Raw genomic sequence first — 19,568 nt, 5'->3', positions numbered from 1 at the left:
CAATGTACCAATAACCTGCAACCCCTGCTGGAGCAACAGAACTACACAACGATCAGTATTTAATGATTAATTAGGCTATAGTCAGAACTCATGTTAGGTCTAATTTTCGGGACAAATCGGAAAGGGGTCGGGATAACTGCTCGTAATTCGGGACGTCTGGTCACCCTATGCACAGATGTTTCATATTCAAAGCTAAAATGGCAAAATGATTGACTTTAGACTTTAATGTAAAAGAAAGGAGGGGAAATCTGCATACTATGCTATGATCTAGAGACTGACATTGTAGCATTATTTCTTGAATGCCAAAGCGTTGATCTCTATAATATGAAATGAATTGCACTTCAGTTGTAAGTGTGTGGCTCCCTCTCTTATCTTGATGTCCACCTGCCATTGAGCACCTCACTAGAGGAGGTGTGGGGTTTCTGCCAGCTAACAACTAACACCTACAGGAAGTATGTTGTGTTAATTTTTAAAACAGGGATGAAATATGATATAATGTCACTAGAAAACAGGAAAATAAAAATACAAACCTGTCTCTAATATAATCCTAGAAATAAAGGCCTGGTTCTCTCTGTAGTTGCAGTTAATTGCAGCACCCGGCCACTATTTATATATATAATCAAGTAATCTATCTACCTGACAGACCTGCAGTCCATTATCTGTGTCCCTGTGTGGATCAACAACACTGACAGAGCAGCCTACAGTTACAGAAGCCAGATACTGAGCTCCTCTGTCCCTCCCCGACTCAGACTTTGCTGGTGTGCAGCAAAGTTTAATGACCAACTATTTAGTCTTCATTGCTATAATAGCTCCCAGTGCAGCCACTATGGCATCAACCCTTCCAATTATTATCAACTATACCACAACAAATTTAAGCTTCTGAATTTGTCTGACTAAAGTCTAGCGTTTACATTTCCCTTCCAAATATGTTTGAAATTATTTTTTATTTAGTTAATACAATTTTCCCTTTATATATTTCTCATCTTGAGCCTAAAATCTTGTCTCAAACAGGTCTGAATTCAATATTTGCAGTATTTGGCTTTGTTAAAACATTAACAAATGAATTGATGATTGACATGTGAGATGTATGAATAATATTTTTTGTAAATGTTAAAAACTATGAATGCATATATAAATAAAGGCATTTCTAAACATCCACAGGTAAACTACAACCCTCAGAGATGCAAGGTAGGGGTAAGCTGCAGGAGGTAAGAACAGAGCTGCTGTGTTCAAATTGCTGGGATTGGCTGGCAATGCTTAAAGCCAGCCAATCCAAACCTTTCTCTTTATAAACAAAGACCTTTTCACTTCACTGATTAGTGTAAGTAGTTGGTAACACGTACTTTTGAACTTTTATAGGGCAAACACACCTTTATGATTCATACAGTGCACAGTGGTGATTCAGAAAAAAATCAACTTCAATCCTCTGCAGCACACACAAACAAGCTTCATTAGGTGAGGAAATGTAGATATTCATTCCTGTGCGGTGTCCGTTGTGCTGCTGCCTAACAGCGTATCCTTTCCTCTGGTCAATGAGATCTTGACAGGCTGCTGCTTTCTAATCAACCCCTCGACTATTTTAATCCTCCAGCCCAATCTTTTGCCGTCTTCAATTTCCTCCTCTCAGAAATGCAATCACAGAGTGTAGGACATTTATATTAATAGCTATTTGGCAGAATGCACTTGAAGGCACCATGAGCTCAGTACAAGGATCTTTCATTAGATTGTCATCTATGAGTGATGTGAAGCACTCTGAGTGGCACAAGGGCAGGGGCAGAGGATGGTAGAGGTGTGACCTTGCTCACATGATTTCTCTGCAGATGGATAAATACAACAACTGCATCTATGTACCTAACCCATACTGACTCTAATATGACACACTCCCTAACAAGAATGTCCTTTGTGATTAATTGTGGCCGTTGGCCCTAATTGACTCATTCAGGACTAGTATTCACCATTTCTGACAAGCCAAACAAGCTATAGTCCAAATGTTGCTGCAGATTTCATGGCATGTACAGAAATAGCTTTTATATGTGTTTTTTGTTAGTAATCTGACATTTACTGTGTGGCATATTTGCTGCTGCTGGGTAGAGTTTTAATGCATAGTAATCATCATTCATTTATACTCTCTGCTATCCGTCTATTCAATTCTTTATATCTCTCATGTGAATGTGTTTTTTTGAGATGCACCTGTATTTTCTGATTTCCTATCTATGGAGCACACTACTTTCTGTGTAAACAGTTTAGGTGTGCTTCAGATTAGGTGCTTTAACTACGGTGGTCCTAGGAAATCAAAATGTCCTTGCTGACTTTGAGGCATGATACACACAAAGAGTGCTGATGAAGGCAAACGCTTTACATGCCCATCCTCTACCCCGACCTCGATCCCCTTTCTTCACTCTGCACTGTATGAAGGTCACCCTACCTTTTAATGTACATCTAAAATGGAGAAAAACTGCATATGAATGTAGTTTATAAAGGACTGGTTGACATTTTAGTGATACTGATCGGAGGAAAAGACAACTGGAAAGCCATTAATATCTCTCAAAGACTCAAACAGCTTTCCTTTTCAAAAGTGGATGCTTGGTTGTACACACACAGCCACAGAATGAATGAGAAACTAAAGTGTCCCTTTTACTGTACAGCTAATAAAGTTTAGCCTGTGGGGACAGTTTGGGGAATTTGTGTTCAACCATTTTTTCAACGTCTAACCAATGCAATTAATTCTTTGAAGGAAACCCAAGTTGCCCTCTCCCTCTCTGATGGTGCAGAAAGTAATGAACGAGCCAAAGGGTAAAGATATGCATGTTTATGGTAATGAAGCTCATACATAATATAGCATTGGCATGCAGCTTCAGTTGAATTAATTATCCTCTGCTTTAGGTGTCCTTCCTAAGTATGTCATTTTCTCTTGTTTCTCAGCTCCTCTGCCATTTAGCATCATGGGATTATTAGTCCAGGTGACAACACGATAAACCTACAAGCCTCAGCATGCACACATGGTTCAGTGGTTTTGCAGCAACAGCACGCAAACTCAACAAGCCATTATACACTGACGGCTCATTATTACAACAGCTATGTAGAGGACCTATGAGAAACATGCACATATTGAAAATTAGCAGGAAAATGCCTAAAAGTGATGGGGCAGCTGCTCCCACAGGACACAAATGTTACCTGGTCCTCTTGGAAACTGTCTTAGCTTTGACAAATGCTTCCTAATCAATCTCTGCCATCAGTCCAGACAGGGACTGAAGATAGGAAGGTGCTTTATTGAACTGAGGTAGAGTCTGGCACAGCTAAAGCAGTTGAGGGTATTGATCCACCAGTCAATACTCTGCACTATTCATGGCCATACCTTTGCTGACTGTTGTTTGTATCTGTTTCGAGCTCTTTAAAGGGAGATTGTTATTTGGCTTTGGCTCTCATCTTTATATGGTCAGCTGGGATTCATGCTCGGGCTGCACACCCCGGGAAGGCTCTCATTAAACAAGAAGACTGTCAAAGTAATAACAATACCTAGTATCACAGGTCACAGCAGTATCAATAGTGAAGCCAATTTACTTACAGAGCACATTTAAAAACCACAAATAAGTGATGCAGAATTAGTAAAGCATGTGAAATATGAGCGCCACTTAAGGGGTCGTACTTTTTTAGACTGTGTCCTTCACAAGACTTCAGACTGGCTGAAACCCTGAAAGGACAAGTGAGACAAGTGTAGGCATGTGACTGGCATCCAGTTGATTTCAGGATATGGGAGAACACAAAGTACACACCAGCTGAGTCCTCAAAATGTACTCAGATAAGGCTACATTTCTCTGCTGCATCTAAAGGAGCTCTTGCAATGGGTCAGCCTCACTGACACTTCGAGCCTGGGAAGTATGTGATATTGACGCACAGACTTAATAGGCGGAGGCCCCTGCACTTCAAACTTTGTTGAAGCAATGTCACCATGTTCCCAGGTCTAAGCAACTTCGGTAAGTACAATGTTCATGAATAATAAAAATGATGTCAAAACAACAAAATTAAGATGCAAGGCCAAAGGACAAGGTAAGGTAAAGAGCAGAATACGTACCAGAAATGCAAAAAGGGCAAGTCTGGTAAAGTGGAGCTGTAACCAGAGCTACGGCTGTGCTCCTAAATATGCTCCATTAATACCTCAGAATGATTATCATATTACTTATTAATAATAGGTTGCTGGTATGACAGCCACCGTGCTGGATTCTGAGTGAACACTTCATGACCTTGTAATAAGAGACTGTGTATCTATCTCTGTAACGTCATTGTCTGGAAGTGTAAAAAAAATACCTGAAAGTGTTCGAAACGGTGTTTTCTCACAGTCCAAGCATTCATTTCTTCTCTCTCAGATGTAATGCCGGCTCCTTGTTACCACAAGGTCTTATTATATCCTAAGATAAGAACTGTGACCCCAAAGCTCCTTCACATTTCTGGGGCGCGTGACCAGGTGAGGGAGAGGAGACTGAACAAAGCTCACCCCAGGGCTGCTTTACCGGGGTGATGAACTCTCTTTTCTCCTTTTCACATATTCCGTGTGCAGCCCCAACCCAGATTCATACACTGAGAGTTCAGCACTTCAGACCCTTAGAACCCGCAAAGTGAGAAGTTACTAAGGAAAATGAAATAGAATTTACTGGAATAAGAAATTACCTTCTTACTGATAAATGCATTTCACCAGGCAGCCTGAACAGGGCTGACACAAAAAAACACATTCATTCTTTTGGACAGTCAGGTGGGAGGAACCAATATGAACAAAGGAAAGACCGGAACTGAGCTGTTGGCTCTTATGCTAAATTATCTGTGTGGGTCTTCACTGTCCAAATATCTCTTCACCAGGAAGGACCACATAATCAACAGATAAGATTAAATGATTTATTAATGATCAAAACAGAAAGATGCACGAGGCTGGCAGTTGCTGAACAGACATTCAAAAGCGTGTCATTGTAGCACCTGGGACAACGGAACCTCTATAGAGAGGAAGAAGGAGATGAGGAGACCAGGAAGAGAAAGGGGTGAGGGGAGGAGTACGGAATGCTAGTGCTAAGAAGAGGAGATTTATTTATGGGAATGCCAGCAGTGACGTGATTGATGTGTGGTCTCGCTCCTGAAACTCTGCAAATTAGCTCCACTTCTTTTCTTACTTCTAATAAACCAGTTGACCACAAATACTACTACTACTAACGTTACTTGTTCTTCTTCTTCGTATGTATTCATAGTAACATAGGGGGGCCAGGTTGGGGCTAGTTGTGTTGTCAGAGGGGCACAGTCAATCCAGGACAAAAGAGACAAAGGCAATGTTCAAGCTTTCAAAATGTCTTGTTTAATATATACTGTAATGTTTCAGTAACTTGCAGTCATTTGTTTCTGTAACAGGATATTTTCTTAGTTATAGTTTTACTGAATTACATTATTCAAAAAAAAAAAAAAAACACCTTCCTGTTAACTTTAGCTCAAGTTACAGGACATTCTTTGATGCAACACTTCTTTGTAAGGCTTAATGAACAGTTTAAGCTCTAGTGTACTGTGACATTCTCTGGATCCCAGTTTGTATTTTGTATCCCACTATAACTTTTGTTAGGAAAATAGAAACTTCTCCATATTCACCCCTGTTATTAGTCCTGATGTGAAGTATACACAAAATAAAATACTAGGCCGTCATCTGTGCATTATGGACGGGGATATATACTTTGGCAGACTGCCTGTCCAGCCTGGTTTGACCAGTAGGCCACTGTTATTGCTTTTTGTGAATGAAAAGTGCTGTATAAATGCAATGCATTATTAAATTGTTATAATAATAATTTACCCTGTAAAGGAGGGGGACTCAGCAATATCCAAAGGCTATCCATGTAATGGCAACATGGATTATAAGGACAAAATATTGTCTACAATGCTGCATTCAGATTAATGTACATTTCGCAAAATAAATGTTTTTTTTTCTTGTTTGTTTTTTATAAATAAATGTTTGCTTTACAAGGGAAATTATATGCTTGTTTTGTTTAGACATTCTCAATTCTGTGCAATGAATAATACGGAAGTTCAATAACAAGTAACGTTAACGTTAGCCTATAAAAGCGTTCGAATCCATGTGCTAGCTTTTTCTGCAAAAACCTCGTTGACAAAACAATATTAAAACGATTGAAACAAACTTACCTTTGTGAAGGTGCTATAAACTATTTATAGGGGAATGTGTTGCTCTCAGGAGGAGCACATATTGGCACTGGCCTCCTGGCTTTGGCTAAATCTACAACTGTCCGCTGCAGAGGCTCTATCCACAACCTGGAGGAGGAGCTCGTGCTAAAGATAATGACCATGTAGCTGTACACTGTTGTTTGTTTTCAATTGTTAAGACAGAACATTTAGCACACCCTCATGGCTGTTCCTAGTGCAATGACCAAGAGTCAAAAGCCAACCAACTCAGCAGTCAAGATGCCATGCCATGACAAACTGTTTTATTCATATCATATCAAGAGAAGTGGAAGAACGGGGGGACTTTTAAGAGAAGTAAATATTATGATACAATATTTTATACACTGGAATCACCAAAACAAAAGTATTTCAATTTCTGAATTTAAAACCATCAACAAACTGCAACCAATACTGATCACTGCTCATAGGTAGAGTTGATTGGAATAGTGCAAATAGAACTGTCATTTTTAGTTTTAGTGTAACCTTCGACTTCAGACTGGTGGCTGTAATTCCATCCATTCACCTGAGTGGGAGATATCAGAGCGTTACTGCTCCGCCCCCGGTTTTGGGGTTCTTACCTGGTAAAGGGGTCCAAACTTGGCCCAATAATCCATGTTATCAAAGTCCTGCATCAGCTTATCTTGTTAAAAAAGACAATCAAATTAGGTCGCTGTGATTCTCCAGGCCTAATAAAGACCTCTGAAGTAGATTAATGAGGGTGATTTCTTGATAAAACAAATTAGAAATCCACCTCTTAGTGTATAAAAAGCTCAGATTGACCTCCCGGGTCCACCTGACATCACTGATGCATGTCCAACATGATTCAAATTCCACATTTGTTTAAGTCTGTCTATCCGGGGAGGGACCCCTTTCAATTTCGTTAAGAGGAGCTGAAAAGACATTTTAGCCTAGGCACATTTAAAGACGTCCGTAAACAAACAAAAGGAAAGGACAGATAATCCATGAGCAATTAATTAACTACCGCAGCTCAGCAGCATCCGGACACTGGAGCTGTAATAGCTGTGAGAGCTGTAAGAGCTGTAATAATGAAAGTAGATGGAAGATGAGAGAGAACCGTATTTATTTTATCTCAGGTGTTAGTCTGCTTATCACCTCCTCTGATTCTGTTCCCCTCGGTTCCCCCCCTGTTTTGCTTATCTTTTTTTCCTGACCTATCCTCCTCTCATATTCTTTCTGCTCTCCCTTTCCTCCTCATCCGCTCCTCACTCTGTACCCTTCTTTTCCTTTAAAAAATGCAGTCACAGTATAAAGTACAGACACGATCAAAATAAATAAGCTTGTGTGGACAAAATAGTGTATTGACAAAATTGTGCAAACTTCAAATCTACAATACAAATCTCTTAAAGGCAATGTGCTAGCTGCCTCTTACAACACAGGCCAAAGTTTTAAAATATTTTTTTTAGTTTAAGGTCTAAGGTCAGGCAGATGGCCAATTATAGCTTAGAATAATGGGGTGGCACCTGGGGTTGGCTTATCAGATTTAGGTCCAGGCACACACGTCTGATGTTGATATTGGATGATTCCCAAGATGAAACACAAGATTACATTTCTTTCTTTCTTTTTGCAATGTCTGAGCATCGTAATTTAATGGCCACTTGGTCATTTGTCCTTAGTTGCAGAATGTCAAGAAGGCAGGCCTTATCTAACATGAGCCTGTCAGAGGAGAGACACTGAAGGGTGAAGAAGAGAGCGTGAGGAGGAAGAAGGAGACACGGACGCTAGAAAGTTGGCGTGATGAAGGTAACTCTCTAGCGTCCGTGTCTCCTCAACATCAGACGTGGGTACCTGGACCTAAATCTGATAAGCCGTCCCCAGGTGCCACCCCATTATTCTAAGCTATAATTGAATTTTAATGGTGGGATCAATGCATGGCGACCAGACGATGCTGGGCCCTGATCCCACCATGCAGTGAGTGAGCCAAACCTGCAGGAGACAAGTGAAGCGACTGCAGGGGACGAGCTGAGCTCATTGGGGATCATGTAGGCCGAGGTCTTTTCTTTGTAGCCAGCAACTAAGGCATTCAGTACAGTATGTGGTTGCCTGTATAGCCGTAAGGATTAGTTTTAATTAGTCTACCCACAAGTAACAACAAATTATTCTTCCAGTACTACCAGTGACTTGGCTGGTTGGTATGGTTATGGAAAGATCTTGGTTAAGGCAAATAAACTATGGTTAGCGTTAGGCAGTTAAAACATTCTGGCAGTTTAAGGAAAGACAGGTGTTAAGTCAATGGATTAATTCAAATTAATCGCAGGTCTGTTGTGAGACGCAAACTCCAGTCTCCTACATAACAAGTAAGCTGTGCCTTCTATACCTTTACTTTCTGCCTCATTACATTAAGGGCACATTACTTCCTGCACTGGCACTGAACTTTATTATCAGGGACTTTGAGCAGTATGGCAGGACATGATACTTTACATGGCAAAGAAAAAAACATATTACAGAAATATATTCTGTAAATTGCAACTAACTGTAACCCTGACCCCAAGCTCTGCAAACACATGGGCAATCTTTCATGGGTCAAAGCTAATGTAGCTACAATGGACAAGATGGGTAACACTTAGTTTGCTTTAAAATATTACCTTTGTACACAAAATAAGTGGTCTTTAGGCACATCTCTAATAGTTGGATGATGTATTCCAAATGCATGTTGGTTCTAGCTTGCCAGTTATGGTCCTGGGTTTGCCGCTGTCTAATGACCTCTACTTCCTCAGTGGGGATGCTGGTAAACAACACACGAGCATCTAAAGATACCTGCCCCTGTGAGGAGAACAGGCTAGGCAAAAGCACTGCTATTCACATATCTGCAGGTTATTTCCCTTTTAGTTGTTGATTAACAATCCACCCTGGATTGAAAGTAAACCTATACACCCTTGCTCTCATTATGTCTCTTCATGTTCTTCTATTTGGCCTCATCCACCTCCCCTCTCTTCCTATTCCTTTTATTTTCTGGTTCGCCGGTATTGTTTCCCCTTCCTTTCCTTTCCTCTCCACATCAGTGACAGGAAGCATCTGGGAGACGTCATTGACCATGATATGCAACCACATATTCATTTTTTATCCTAAATATATTAGGCCAGGCATCTGGAAGGTCAGCGGCGTAATGGCCATTGTATATTTTATGAGCAGCAGGAAGCAAAGCTCTTGGAGTTAATCATGTGGATGAGGGGGTTTTCAGGTAGAGACAAGGGCGCTACTTAAATCATCACATAAGCCTCCCCAAAAAGGTCAGACGCTTCAAAACGACAGTGAATGCCCTAGAGTGGATAGAGTAGCTGTAATCATTTGGAGCGTCTCTCATTGTCTACGGGCCAAACACATTTGTGGAGGTGACTTTGGACATCTACAGTGCATTTTCACGACCACTATAATGCTAGTATATGCCAATCCTCGGCACGCACAATCACATTCCAGAGGTTTTTCCTTCATTCATGTCTTCAATGTCTTAGAATCTTTATACCTATTTATTAGGTACAGTTAGCCATTAAGTGAGGAGAATACAGATACATCCATGTTTCTACAGGAAATTTTTGGTTCGAAGTGCTGCATATTCACACTTGAGGAGAGAGAAAACTGAGCACATTATTTCACAGTGAGAAAATAAAAATGTCCAGCAGTGCTAAAGCTGCTAAATAGTAAGTAACTAAAAACAAGATAATGGTAAAGATGTTGTCTTTCGTATAGTTCTCCATCTTTGGGCTAACCATAGCAACCTTCTAAGAGCCAAAAAATATCTTCGCTAATTCAAAATGCTGTTTCTGTGAACCTAAATTTACAAGTGAATTGATGATGAATGGTCATTAACAGTGTCTAGAACATTATTGGCATGGTTGAAAAATTGACAAACTGACAAGCAAACAGAGGGACACTGTATTCATAGTAACATGGGGGGGCCAATACTGATATGCACAACAAGCCCATTCTCCTTCCTGGGCCGTCAAATGCAAGTGTTTTATCAGGTCCTCTGCATCAACGTACACTAGTGCATCTGTATAACTGGAGCAGTTGCTCTGAGGGTCTAATGTTGCTGCGGATGGGTACCTTGTGCATGTTTATGAAACACCAAGGGACGTTGACAAAGCATCAGTATTTGGCCTCGTTTCCACCACAGGAACTCCGGAACTAGTAACATTTGGAATCCTCAGGAATTTGTTTTAGAAGTTCAACAGCCACATACAGTATGTGTAGATGAAAACCCAAGTCAATAATCATGGGTAGATCAGTGTGATCAAGATACTTGCCAACCTCCTGACAGCCTTACTTTTTTGACCAAACCTAACCATGTATTGTGGAGTCTTCCCCCACAAAATCCATGTGTCAAACCAGAGAACGTAATTGTTATTTAATTCTAGAGAATGAAAGTTCATAATAAGCAAGACCGTAGGTTTTCCTTTAGTAATGGATGAGCCACTTAATTAGGCAGGGAGTCTGGGGGCCCTGCCTTTTCTGCATCAATTTATGGTGCAAATGTTTTTAGGCTATTTCAATGGAAACACAAAACACAGACAGCAGGTGACAATTTAAAATATAAAATATACCAGAATATAATTCAGTAGGTGTGTGGCTTTCAAGCATTCTGTATTTATAGTCTTCCCTCCTCTTTGTGGCTTTGCTTGGGGAAGTTCCTCTTTAAATGTGGCACCTTTTCACCTCAAGGATAAATTAATTCATTTTAATTCAGTTAGAAACACCTGGACTGAGTGTTCAAGACTTTTTGCATCTATTTCCAGAAAGATGAGAATAACGTCATCATTCAATCACAATGTTTCAAAATCTCCCCGTGCTATAATCTGCTGTTCATTACTTGCTCTGCTGATATGATAGAATTCCAGACAGACACAGAACCCGTTTTGGGACTGTCTGGCTGACTGACCTGTGCAACGAAACTAACTGAAAACACTTCACCACAAATCCACACACGTGAACTTCAGCAGCTCTGTGCAGCTCACATTCCCAACAGAGCAAGGCTGTGCTTTGGATTATAAATTGTTATATAGCAAAACCTTACGTTACCTGATCATGGTCTGCCACTCACTGCACAAGAGCGGGTTTGCTTGATTCTTGTCACAGCATCCACCAGTGTCGTATCAGCTGGGTGGAGTGTAATCGCGATAGTCGACACTATTAGTTATAGGCTACATTAGTTTTTCCAGTGCCTGAGAAAATTGATGTATGGCGTGAGGGCGTGTGAAAAGTGTCTCACGCTCAACGCATGAGAGTTGGCAGCTCTGGTCTGCACTAAGGGGACCGCTGCCATGACGGGTAGTACCAAGGGTTTCATCAATATGCGAAGCATTCACTGCTTCTTTCACAGGGAGGCACTAGTTGCAAAGACGCTGACGAAAGAACTTTCAGGTGTACTGGATAGCGAGGTGGACATGTTAATTTCATTAAGACGCGACCGTTAAAGAGCCTTCTGTTTTCTATTTTATGCGAGGAAATGGGAGCAGAACATCATAGCTTGTTGCTCCACACGGCCGTCCGCTGGCTTTCATGGGGGAAGGATTTGGGCCGACTGTACGAGTTAAAAGAAGAACTCAGAATGTTCCTGATGGAAGAGAATTCTGCATATGCGGAGTTGATTGCAGATGCAAGATGGTGTGCGAAACGTACTTGGCCGACATTTTTAGGCAATCTCAATGAACTGGATGCTAAAATGCAAGGCAAAGATGAATATCTTCTCGCCTCGTCTGACAAAGTAACCACTTATTTATTACCATTTTTAACCACTTATGGTGGAAATGCTGCTATTGAGGAATGAAAATAGGTTGTTTGAACTACTACTTAATAACATGCCACACCACTCTCTCTGCTCTGGCAGGATCTTAGAGTCAACGTTTACATTAAACGTGAACAACTCTCAAAAAGTAAAATTTACTTTGCTTAAATCTATGTAAATCAATGTATTGTTGAATGGTACATTGAGTACATACACACAAACAGGACAGACATTTGGTGAAAGATGAAAAATTCCAGCCCTGCTTTTAGTGGTGTTAGCATTAGCATTTTATCATGATTTCTTTACATGGTTTACTTTCGTATGGAATTTCATCACTAAATCCACTTCTGAGAAGTTTTGAGGTGAGAAATCAGCTGTGTAGATTTAGAATATTGACAGTTTTACGAGAAGTGATGGCGGAACAAAAACGTGCTTGAATATTTTCGGAGTTGAGGAGCTCCACGAGTGGCTGCGGGAGAAGCCTGCGCCAACCCGCGGGAGGAGCATGTGAGGCCGGCCAGCCGCCCGCTCACAGAGCCCTCTGCTCCCTCCGTCACACAGACCGCTGCAGCAAGAACGGCAGAGGAAAACACAGCTGGAAGGTTTTCATACCGCTTATCTGTCTTTACATTCTGAGGAATGTTGAAACATTTTAACTTAAAAAAGAGAAAGCTGTGTGGATTGCTGGTGTGTGTCGCATTGAACATTACGTCGCGGCAGTTGTGTGTGGCATCACTATGACGACAAGCTACGTACTATCTCTGGGTACTATCTACAATGGAAAACGGAGCAGGGACGAGTAGAGTCGAGCCTATCGATGGTAGCATTTTTCGTCAAGGCAGCCTAGATCGTCAGAAAACAGTTCAACGTTTAATCCTAAAAGACGATGCAACTCCGACTCTGTTTGGGCCTGGAAATTCACAATCACAACCTGTAAGTATGCTTTATTGGTTGTGAATTATATTTAAAATAAACACGGCAATGTAACTTCACAGACTGTTCAAGTGCCGAGTTGTTGTAAATGTTGGCTAACACAGCTAAAGTTATAGCTATAATGCTAACGTTACACCTGATGTGAAAGCTACTGAGCAAACGTTGTTGTTTGTAGTTTGTTTGGCCAATATTTATGTAAAATTTAGTTGAAATATGGTGATTTTTGTAGTGGTTTATGGTCAGATGTGGAACAATGATGTTGTGTGGTTGAGTTATACCATCTGCTAGGTTACAGTCGCAGTCTGAAGCGGCTTTGATTTGGATCACACTACCTTGTTTCTTACGACCCGCCCTTCTCTGCTTCTGATTGGCTAGTAGTCCTTACCTGGGAAGAATTACTAGATGTAACTCTAGTGCTATGAGTGTGTATGTTGCTTTGTATCAGTTAACCAAAGAACCCTTGCTCTCTAGTTAACAGACATACTTCATGTTGGATATGCAATACAATCACGTTGAACTATCCATCACGACTCTTGTTCTCATTTCCTGTGTGAAGTCAGCGCCTGTCCTGATACTTTAGATGTGCATCCTGGCCTTACGTAGTGTTCTAGCCCACACTCCAGGTGGAGAGCGGTGAAAAATATGACTAGTGACTTACAGCCCTGTAACCCAGCTGTTGTCTCACTAACATTCTCCTTTGCTTTTATACAGCATGTGTGATTATGGGCAGCAGTCACTGTAGATTCTATATTGTTTATACATCTCTATGTTGTCTTAGTGATACTATTCTACTGAAGAAGAAGAAGAAGAAGAAGAAGAAGAAGAAACATTATTAATCCCTCTAGGGGAAATGTATTTTTTTGTTGACATCCTTGACCTGCATGACTTTCCTCCTCTGGCTTCAAATTTGACTGTCTAGTCATTTACGGGTGATTGTTGTATAAAAAGATATAAATATTAATGAAAAATATGCCATGAAACTCTCTGCTACACTTGATATGTTTGCACTGATTCAGAAAGTGAAAGAGCCGTCCCATAATAGAGGACACACTCTTGCTAAGGGTGTTAACATCTCAAATGTCACTGTGTTTGATGTTCTCTATTAGATCATTTCTGTGTATTCTTTGATGTGTTTAGTACACCAAAGATCACCATCAGATCTGAAACTGTTAAAAAATTTACATTAATGAGACTACCGGGGCATTATCCACGGAAGCCATCAAATCTGATACTGTCCCAAACTCAAGTCATCTTGATGATCTACTGAATACCTTCAAATCTAACACTTCTGATGTAATTGAGGCCATTTCTCCTGCTAAAGATAAATAAATATAATAAAGATAATATAATATATTATATTATAGAATATTATAAAGATAAATTGACTGGAAAAACTTTCATTTACTGAGAGCCCAGTAAAGGGAGTGCAGAGAAGATCATCAACAGTAATAACTACATTATTGTTTTTATCAACACATTACTTTGCATGTTGTGATTCTCCGACGAAGTTGACTTGTATGATTCTGTGTCATTCAAAATAAGTAGCATGGTAATTACTGCAAAATCTGCTAAAACAAGGTTATATGAAGTTATATAATTCTTATTTTACTTTTCTGTTTATTTGTTTTGGCCAAATGACACTGTTTTCTTGCAGCCTTTTGGAAAATATTCTATGACCCAGCACCAGTTTGCACCCAGTGCTTGGGAACCACGATCTAGAGGTCATATTTACAGTTCTCTCTGGTAATAGCAAATAACTTTTAAATAACACCGTAGAATGGGACTAGAATTAGTTGATAGTATAAGTGCCTGTGTTTATAATTTACTAACTCAAAAAAGTGGATTCAGTGTTTACTTACTGTTAGAACAGTCTGAGCGTTAAGTCTCTAAATGCTCACAGATTAGAAATGAATTATTTTTGAGTGCTAGACATTGTAGTTTAACAAGCAGCCAGCCAATGGTTGTAGGTATTGCCCATCAACAGTTAGCTTATCCCTGTGTCCCATGTTTCACTTGCTTTGATGCTCTGAACAGCTGCCGTGGTTGAGACCACAAAGTACACACCCATATCGTCAAGAAATGTAAAACGGTAGTGCATTTATTAAGAGTGTCAAGAGAAAGACTTATGCTGGATGAAGGGATGTATGTTAGCCTGGCTCTTACCTGGACCTCCACTCCAAAGCCCAAATAAACAGTGATAATGTAGCTACAGTCCGTAGTGGAGTGAAAAGCAGAGCTGGACTGTGGTGGAGCCTCTACGTATCCTTCTGGCCCAGTCAGGTTCTGCTGGCAGGGAACTGCAGGAAGAAACAGCAGCATGTAAATAATTCTGATGGAAGCAGTGAGAACAAAAACACACACACACACACACACACACACAATGGAACGCCATTCACATTCCATACAACAGTTTACTAATCTATGCAAGCTAAAGTTGCTCTCACAAGAGTTGGATATGGCTGGTCCATCATCATTTTATTTATGGTAACAATGTAAGTCTGTCAACACTATAGGACACCGAAAACTCTGGCCGATGTCCACTCCCTAACCATGCCAGATGATTTTAGTTGTTGTAATGATTAAATGCGCCATTTTGGAAGGCACTGAAAGCATTATTGTGTAGGTATAGACTAGAGGTGTCCCCGACTAAGGATTCACAGTCAAATCAGGATTATGAAAGGAAAAAACTGAAGCTTATTGTTGACCCTTTTGTCTCTGCTCAGCTACATTCACTGTTCTTGTGCAGAGTTGTGCATGCCGCAGACTCACCAACTATTGTATGCATGTCACGGTTCCTCGCAGGTCTATTCCAAGTGCTGTTTAAATAACAATAGAATATTCTTTGTGTGGTTCATCAATGGTGATAAATGATTCGAACATTCTGCAAAGTTCACGCACAACTCAGCACAACAACGGCGAAGCTGGTGCTCTGTCTCTCTTCCTCTTCTACCACACACACATACACACACACGCCACACATGCACACTGACGCCCCCACATGTTTATTTACAGCATTATACATTGATATTTATATCATAATAGGGTGTATATTAAGTTATTGGGAGAAAACCAGTAGTTCTATGTAAAATCAGACGTTGAGCACCCCCATATAGCCAAAATGGTGTGATCCTCGATTGTGAGATTGGCAGTCAAATCAGGCTCCTCCTATCGAAGCATCGGATCTTTGACTATTCGGGTCACCCCTAGTATAGACAGTCAATCAACAATGCTTTTCACACCCTCCCCACTCTGACCTTTTGATCCTGGTCCACCTGATTCCTGCATATAGGCAGAAATTAAAGCTCTGTCAACCTGTTGTGAAGACATCAAAGCAGTGGACAAGAGAAGCTATGGATGACCTACAGGTGTGATTGGACTGTTCTGACAGGGATGTTTTCAGGACTGCTACCAACAATGGTTCAGAGGCTGTGACGTCCTACATCTCTCCCTCCAGGATCCTCTTTGTGGACAGATCCACCTTCTGTATTATTGTCCCGGCTTTGCTGCAGGACAAGCTCTACCAAATGAGTGTGCCTGACTCCTCTTGCAGGTGGATTACAGACTTCTTGTCTGACAGAAGGCAACATGTGAAGCTGAGGGAACACATCTATTGACTCCTGGACCATCAAAATATATATCAAAATGATTGGCAAGCATATTTCATCATTTATCAGAGTCACATAATTTTACATCAGTTCATTTAGCTGATGCTTTTATCCAAAGCGACTTACAATTACTATATAAATCAGAGGTTGCTGGCTAGAATAGACTGGTCTCTGGAGCAACTAGGGGTTAAGTGTCTTGCTCAGGGACACATTGGTGGATGCGTCACAGTGGGTATCGAACCCGGGTGTCTCCAACCAAAGGTGTCTTATCCACTGGGCCATCACCACCTCTTTTTATGTATAATCATATATCATTTACATAATCTGTGATAGATTATCAGTGTCTTCTTGCCAGATTGGCTCACGCCGCATGGAGAAAATACAACAGACACCGAAATTTAGATTTCGAGGTGGCTGTGCGCCCGGTGTAAAACGAAATTAAAATGAGAGATGGTTTGATGTCTGGTCTAGACATGGGGTGGGCAGGAATGATAGAAACATCTGTTGCAATATAGGGGTGTTTGTGGGTACAGTGAATCACAACTTATAAAGGGGGGGTGGGGGTGGAGGGTGGCGATACAAGCCAGACCACCTCCAGACAAGCCGTGCGTTCTGCATGTATATGTGCAATAACATGAGGTCCCCTGTCAATACCAAATGTAAATGTTTGGGAAAAGATGAGCTAATGAATAGGCATCAGTGAAACTGTATTGCACATACTGTGTGTACAGACATTGTTATAAACGCAGACCCTATCTGACTTTGTTTGAAGGTTTTCTGCCTCTCTGGCTGTCTTTCTAAGCAGCTCAGCCCTGCGATGAGACAGCTGAGGACAGAATATTTCCTAGTGGCCTTTGGGGGTTTCTGCTTCCCCACCTTCATCCCTCCCTCTCTCTAAGCAAAAAAATAAACTTTTGCTTCTTTGTTCCACATCCTCTCTGTGTCCCCTTGGCACTTCAACCAAGGGAGTGTCCACTCCAGCATTATTGAGACAAGTGCAAGAGTGCAAAGGATAATTTACTCCTGCATCCTTGCACTATTGTCTCAATCTGTCTATATTGTTTTTGTTTCTGTTTATAGTGTGTATATATTGTGTTCTCTATACTGTAGTTTGTGTCTAATTTTATTTTATTTTATATATTTGTATTATTGTATGAGTAAGCACATCATCAGCAGTGTACAATCCTATGTGTACACATACCTGGCAAATAAAGGTGATTCTGATTCTGGTTCTGATTATTACTGTGCTTGTCATTTACCCTGCGCCTGTATGTCTGTGTAACTGTGGAATTTTGTGTACAGTCTGTCTGTGCTGCACACAGATGAGCTGATTAATCGAGCTGCTTCCCTCTTGCTCTTCCTGACCTGCAAAGTCACCACCCTGATATTTATTTTCCCCATCCACTCTCTTTATAACCAACAATCTCAGGGTGTTGTGCTGTGGTCGTCTTGAACATCTTGATTAAGGGTTAGTGATGCAGTGATGCTGTTGTAATTTATTTCAGCCCCATGGCTGTGTGATCGTGAGAGATGCAAATAGAGAAGATATTAGTTGAGGGTGTGAAGACCGCATGGGTGCACTCAAAAGAGAAAAACATCCTTTGGTAGTCTCATAAGAGAGAGGACTACTGCGGTGTAAGTCAGGAAAATGTTTTGGGGTTTCTGTGTTTTGAAGGATTCCAAGTAATAAATATTTAGAAGATTACATTTTATAGAGTTACATTAGTATCCAATTAAGGATAAAAGAAACAAATAGCAAAAATATGAATGTTTGTTTTGATATTACAAACAAAATACCTGGCATGGTCTATATTTATGATGGCAAACATGAAGAAATCATAAGACGGTTCTTACCTAGACTCTGCATGGTGGTGGTGATGGTGGTGGTGGTAATAGTGGTGGTGGTTGTTTCATCTTCATCACTGCTGGGCCTCGCATTCTGCTTCAGTCCAGGCTGATCTGGCCTCACATCCTTCTCCCTTGCAGCAGTAGCAGAAGAGGGGGTGATGGCAGCGTGTCCTGGATCCTTTAAAACCACACTGGTGACTGGAACAGGGATGGTGGAGTGAGAAGTGGCTCCTAATGCCTGCATTACAAGGGTTGTTTGTATGTTAAAGCCTGCAGCAGTCTCATCTGAAGGCCCTTTATCACCACTATCCAGTGGAGTCCTGGATGATGAGGTGGAGAATGTGGGTTGAGAGCTGTGGTGTGAGCTGGATCCCCCGCTGTCTTCGAAGTAGTTTAGCTGACTGTGAGGACCGAATGGGGCCTGGTGTTGGGGGGGATTCCTGTAGAGGGAGTGGTGGTTCGGGACATTGACAGGTGGGGCAGTGGTGACCATGGGGAGCCTCCTGCCCGTGTCCTGGGTTGTAGAGTACAGGCTGACCCCATTGTTGGTAAAAGACGGACCATCCTCAGAGGCAGAGGCTGCTGAAAATGAAAGAGAATAATATATGTGGTTGGGTGGATGTTGATTCATTCCACAGTCTCAATAATCACATGGCCATGCAGGTGCAGAGATTTCTGGCTTCACTTTCCTGCCTGTTCTCTGCTCGAGACCTCTCCATGCACAGCCGTTTATCACACTGCCAATCCCATTTTCAGTGGGTTAATGACGGAGAAAGCACCCAGCCTGTGTCGTAACACATCTGTGCAACAAAGGCCAAATAACCCTCAAGCCAAAAATCATCTAGCGCAAATTCTACCAATATTTAACAGATTTAACATGGTGACATGGCACCTTTTTACTTGGCAGTGACACAGTAAGAAATAATGCACAAGGCTTTATTGTGTTTTTATCATTTATGCGTTTTAATTATGCATAACTGTTGCCGACAGTGCAGAGTTATACTATATTTATTATTCATTAAATAAAATCAACTAATCAATCAATTAGCCTTCACAGAGCATGTCTGAAACAGTCAGGGCCAGCTGTCAGGAAGCTTCAAACAAACAAGTGCATGTCTGAAGAATTTTGGGTTGCATTAGACCATTTCTCTACCTTTATGAAACCAACAACGTGACATTCACGGCCACATCAAGTAATCGCAACACCATGAATGCCTTCAAGGAGGCACTGTGCAAAATGT

The 19,568-nt window shown here is 41.0% G+C and overlaps 1 protein-coding gene across 3 annotated transcripts in view; it reads right to left on the bottom strand.

The window, feature by feature from the left end:
* Positions 1–19,568, bottom strand: part of sez6b (seizure related 6 homolog b) — a 225,338-nt gene that overhangs the window by 123,671 nt on the left and 82,099 nt on the right. For all 3 annotated transcript variants that reach the window (XM_038694227.1, XM_038694228.1, XM_038694229.1), the window contains exons 2-3: positions 18,334–18,909; positions 15,038–15,171 (exon numbers count right to left, since the gene is read on the bottom strand). In XM_038694227.1, coding sequence (XP_038550155.1) covers positions 15,038–15,171; positions 18,334–18,909 — 710 coding nt within the window. The remainder of the gene's footprint in view (positions 1–15,037; positions 15,172–18,333; positions 18,910–19,568) is intronic.

The sequence above is a fragment of the Micropterus salmoides genome, unplaced genomic scaffold (assembly GCF_014851395.1).
Source record: "Micropterus salmoides isolate LMB-PRFRI ecotype aquatic unplaced genomic scaffold, ASM1485139v1 Ms_hic_scaffold_3, whole genome shotgun sequence".
NCBI classification, from domain to species: Eukaryota; Metazoa; Chordata; class Actinopteri; order Centrarchiformes; family Centrarchidae; genus Micropterus; species Micropterus salmoides.
The sequence above is the reverse complement of the archived record's forward strand: the minus strand, read 5'-3'. Positions and strand labels throughout refer to the sequence as shown.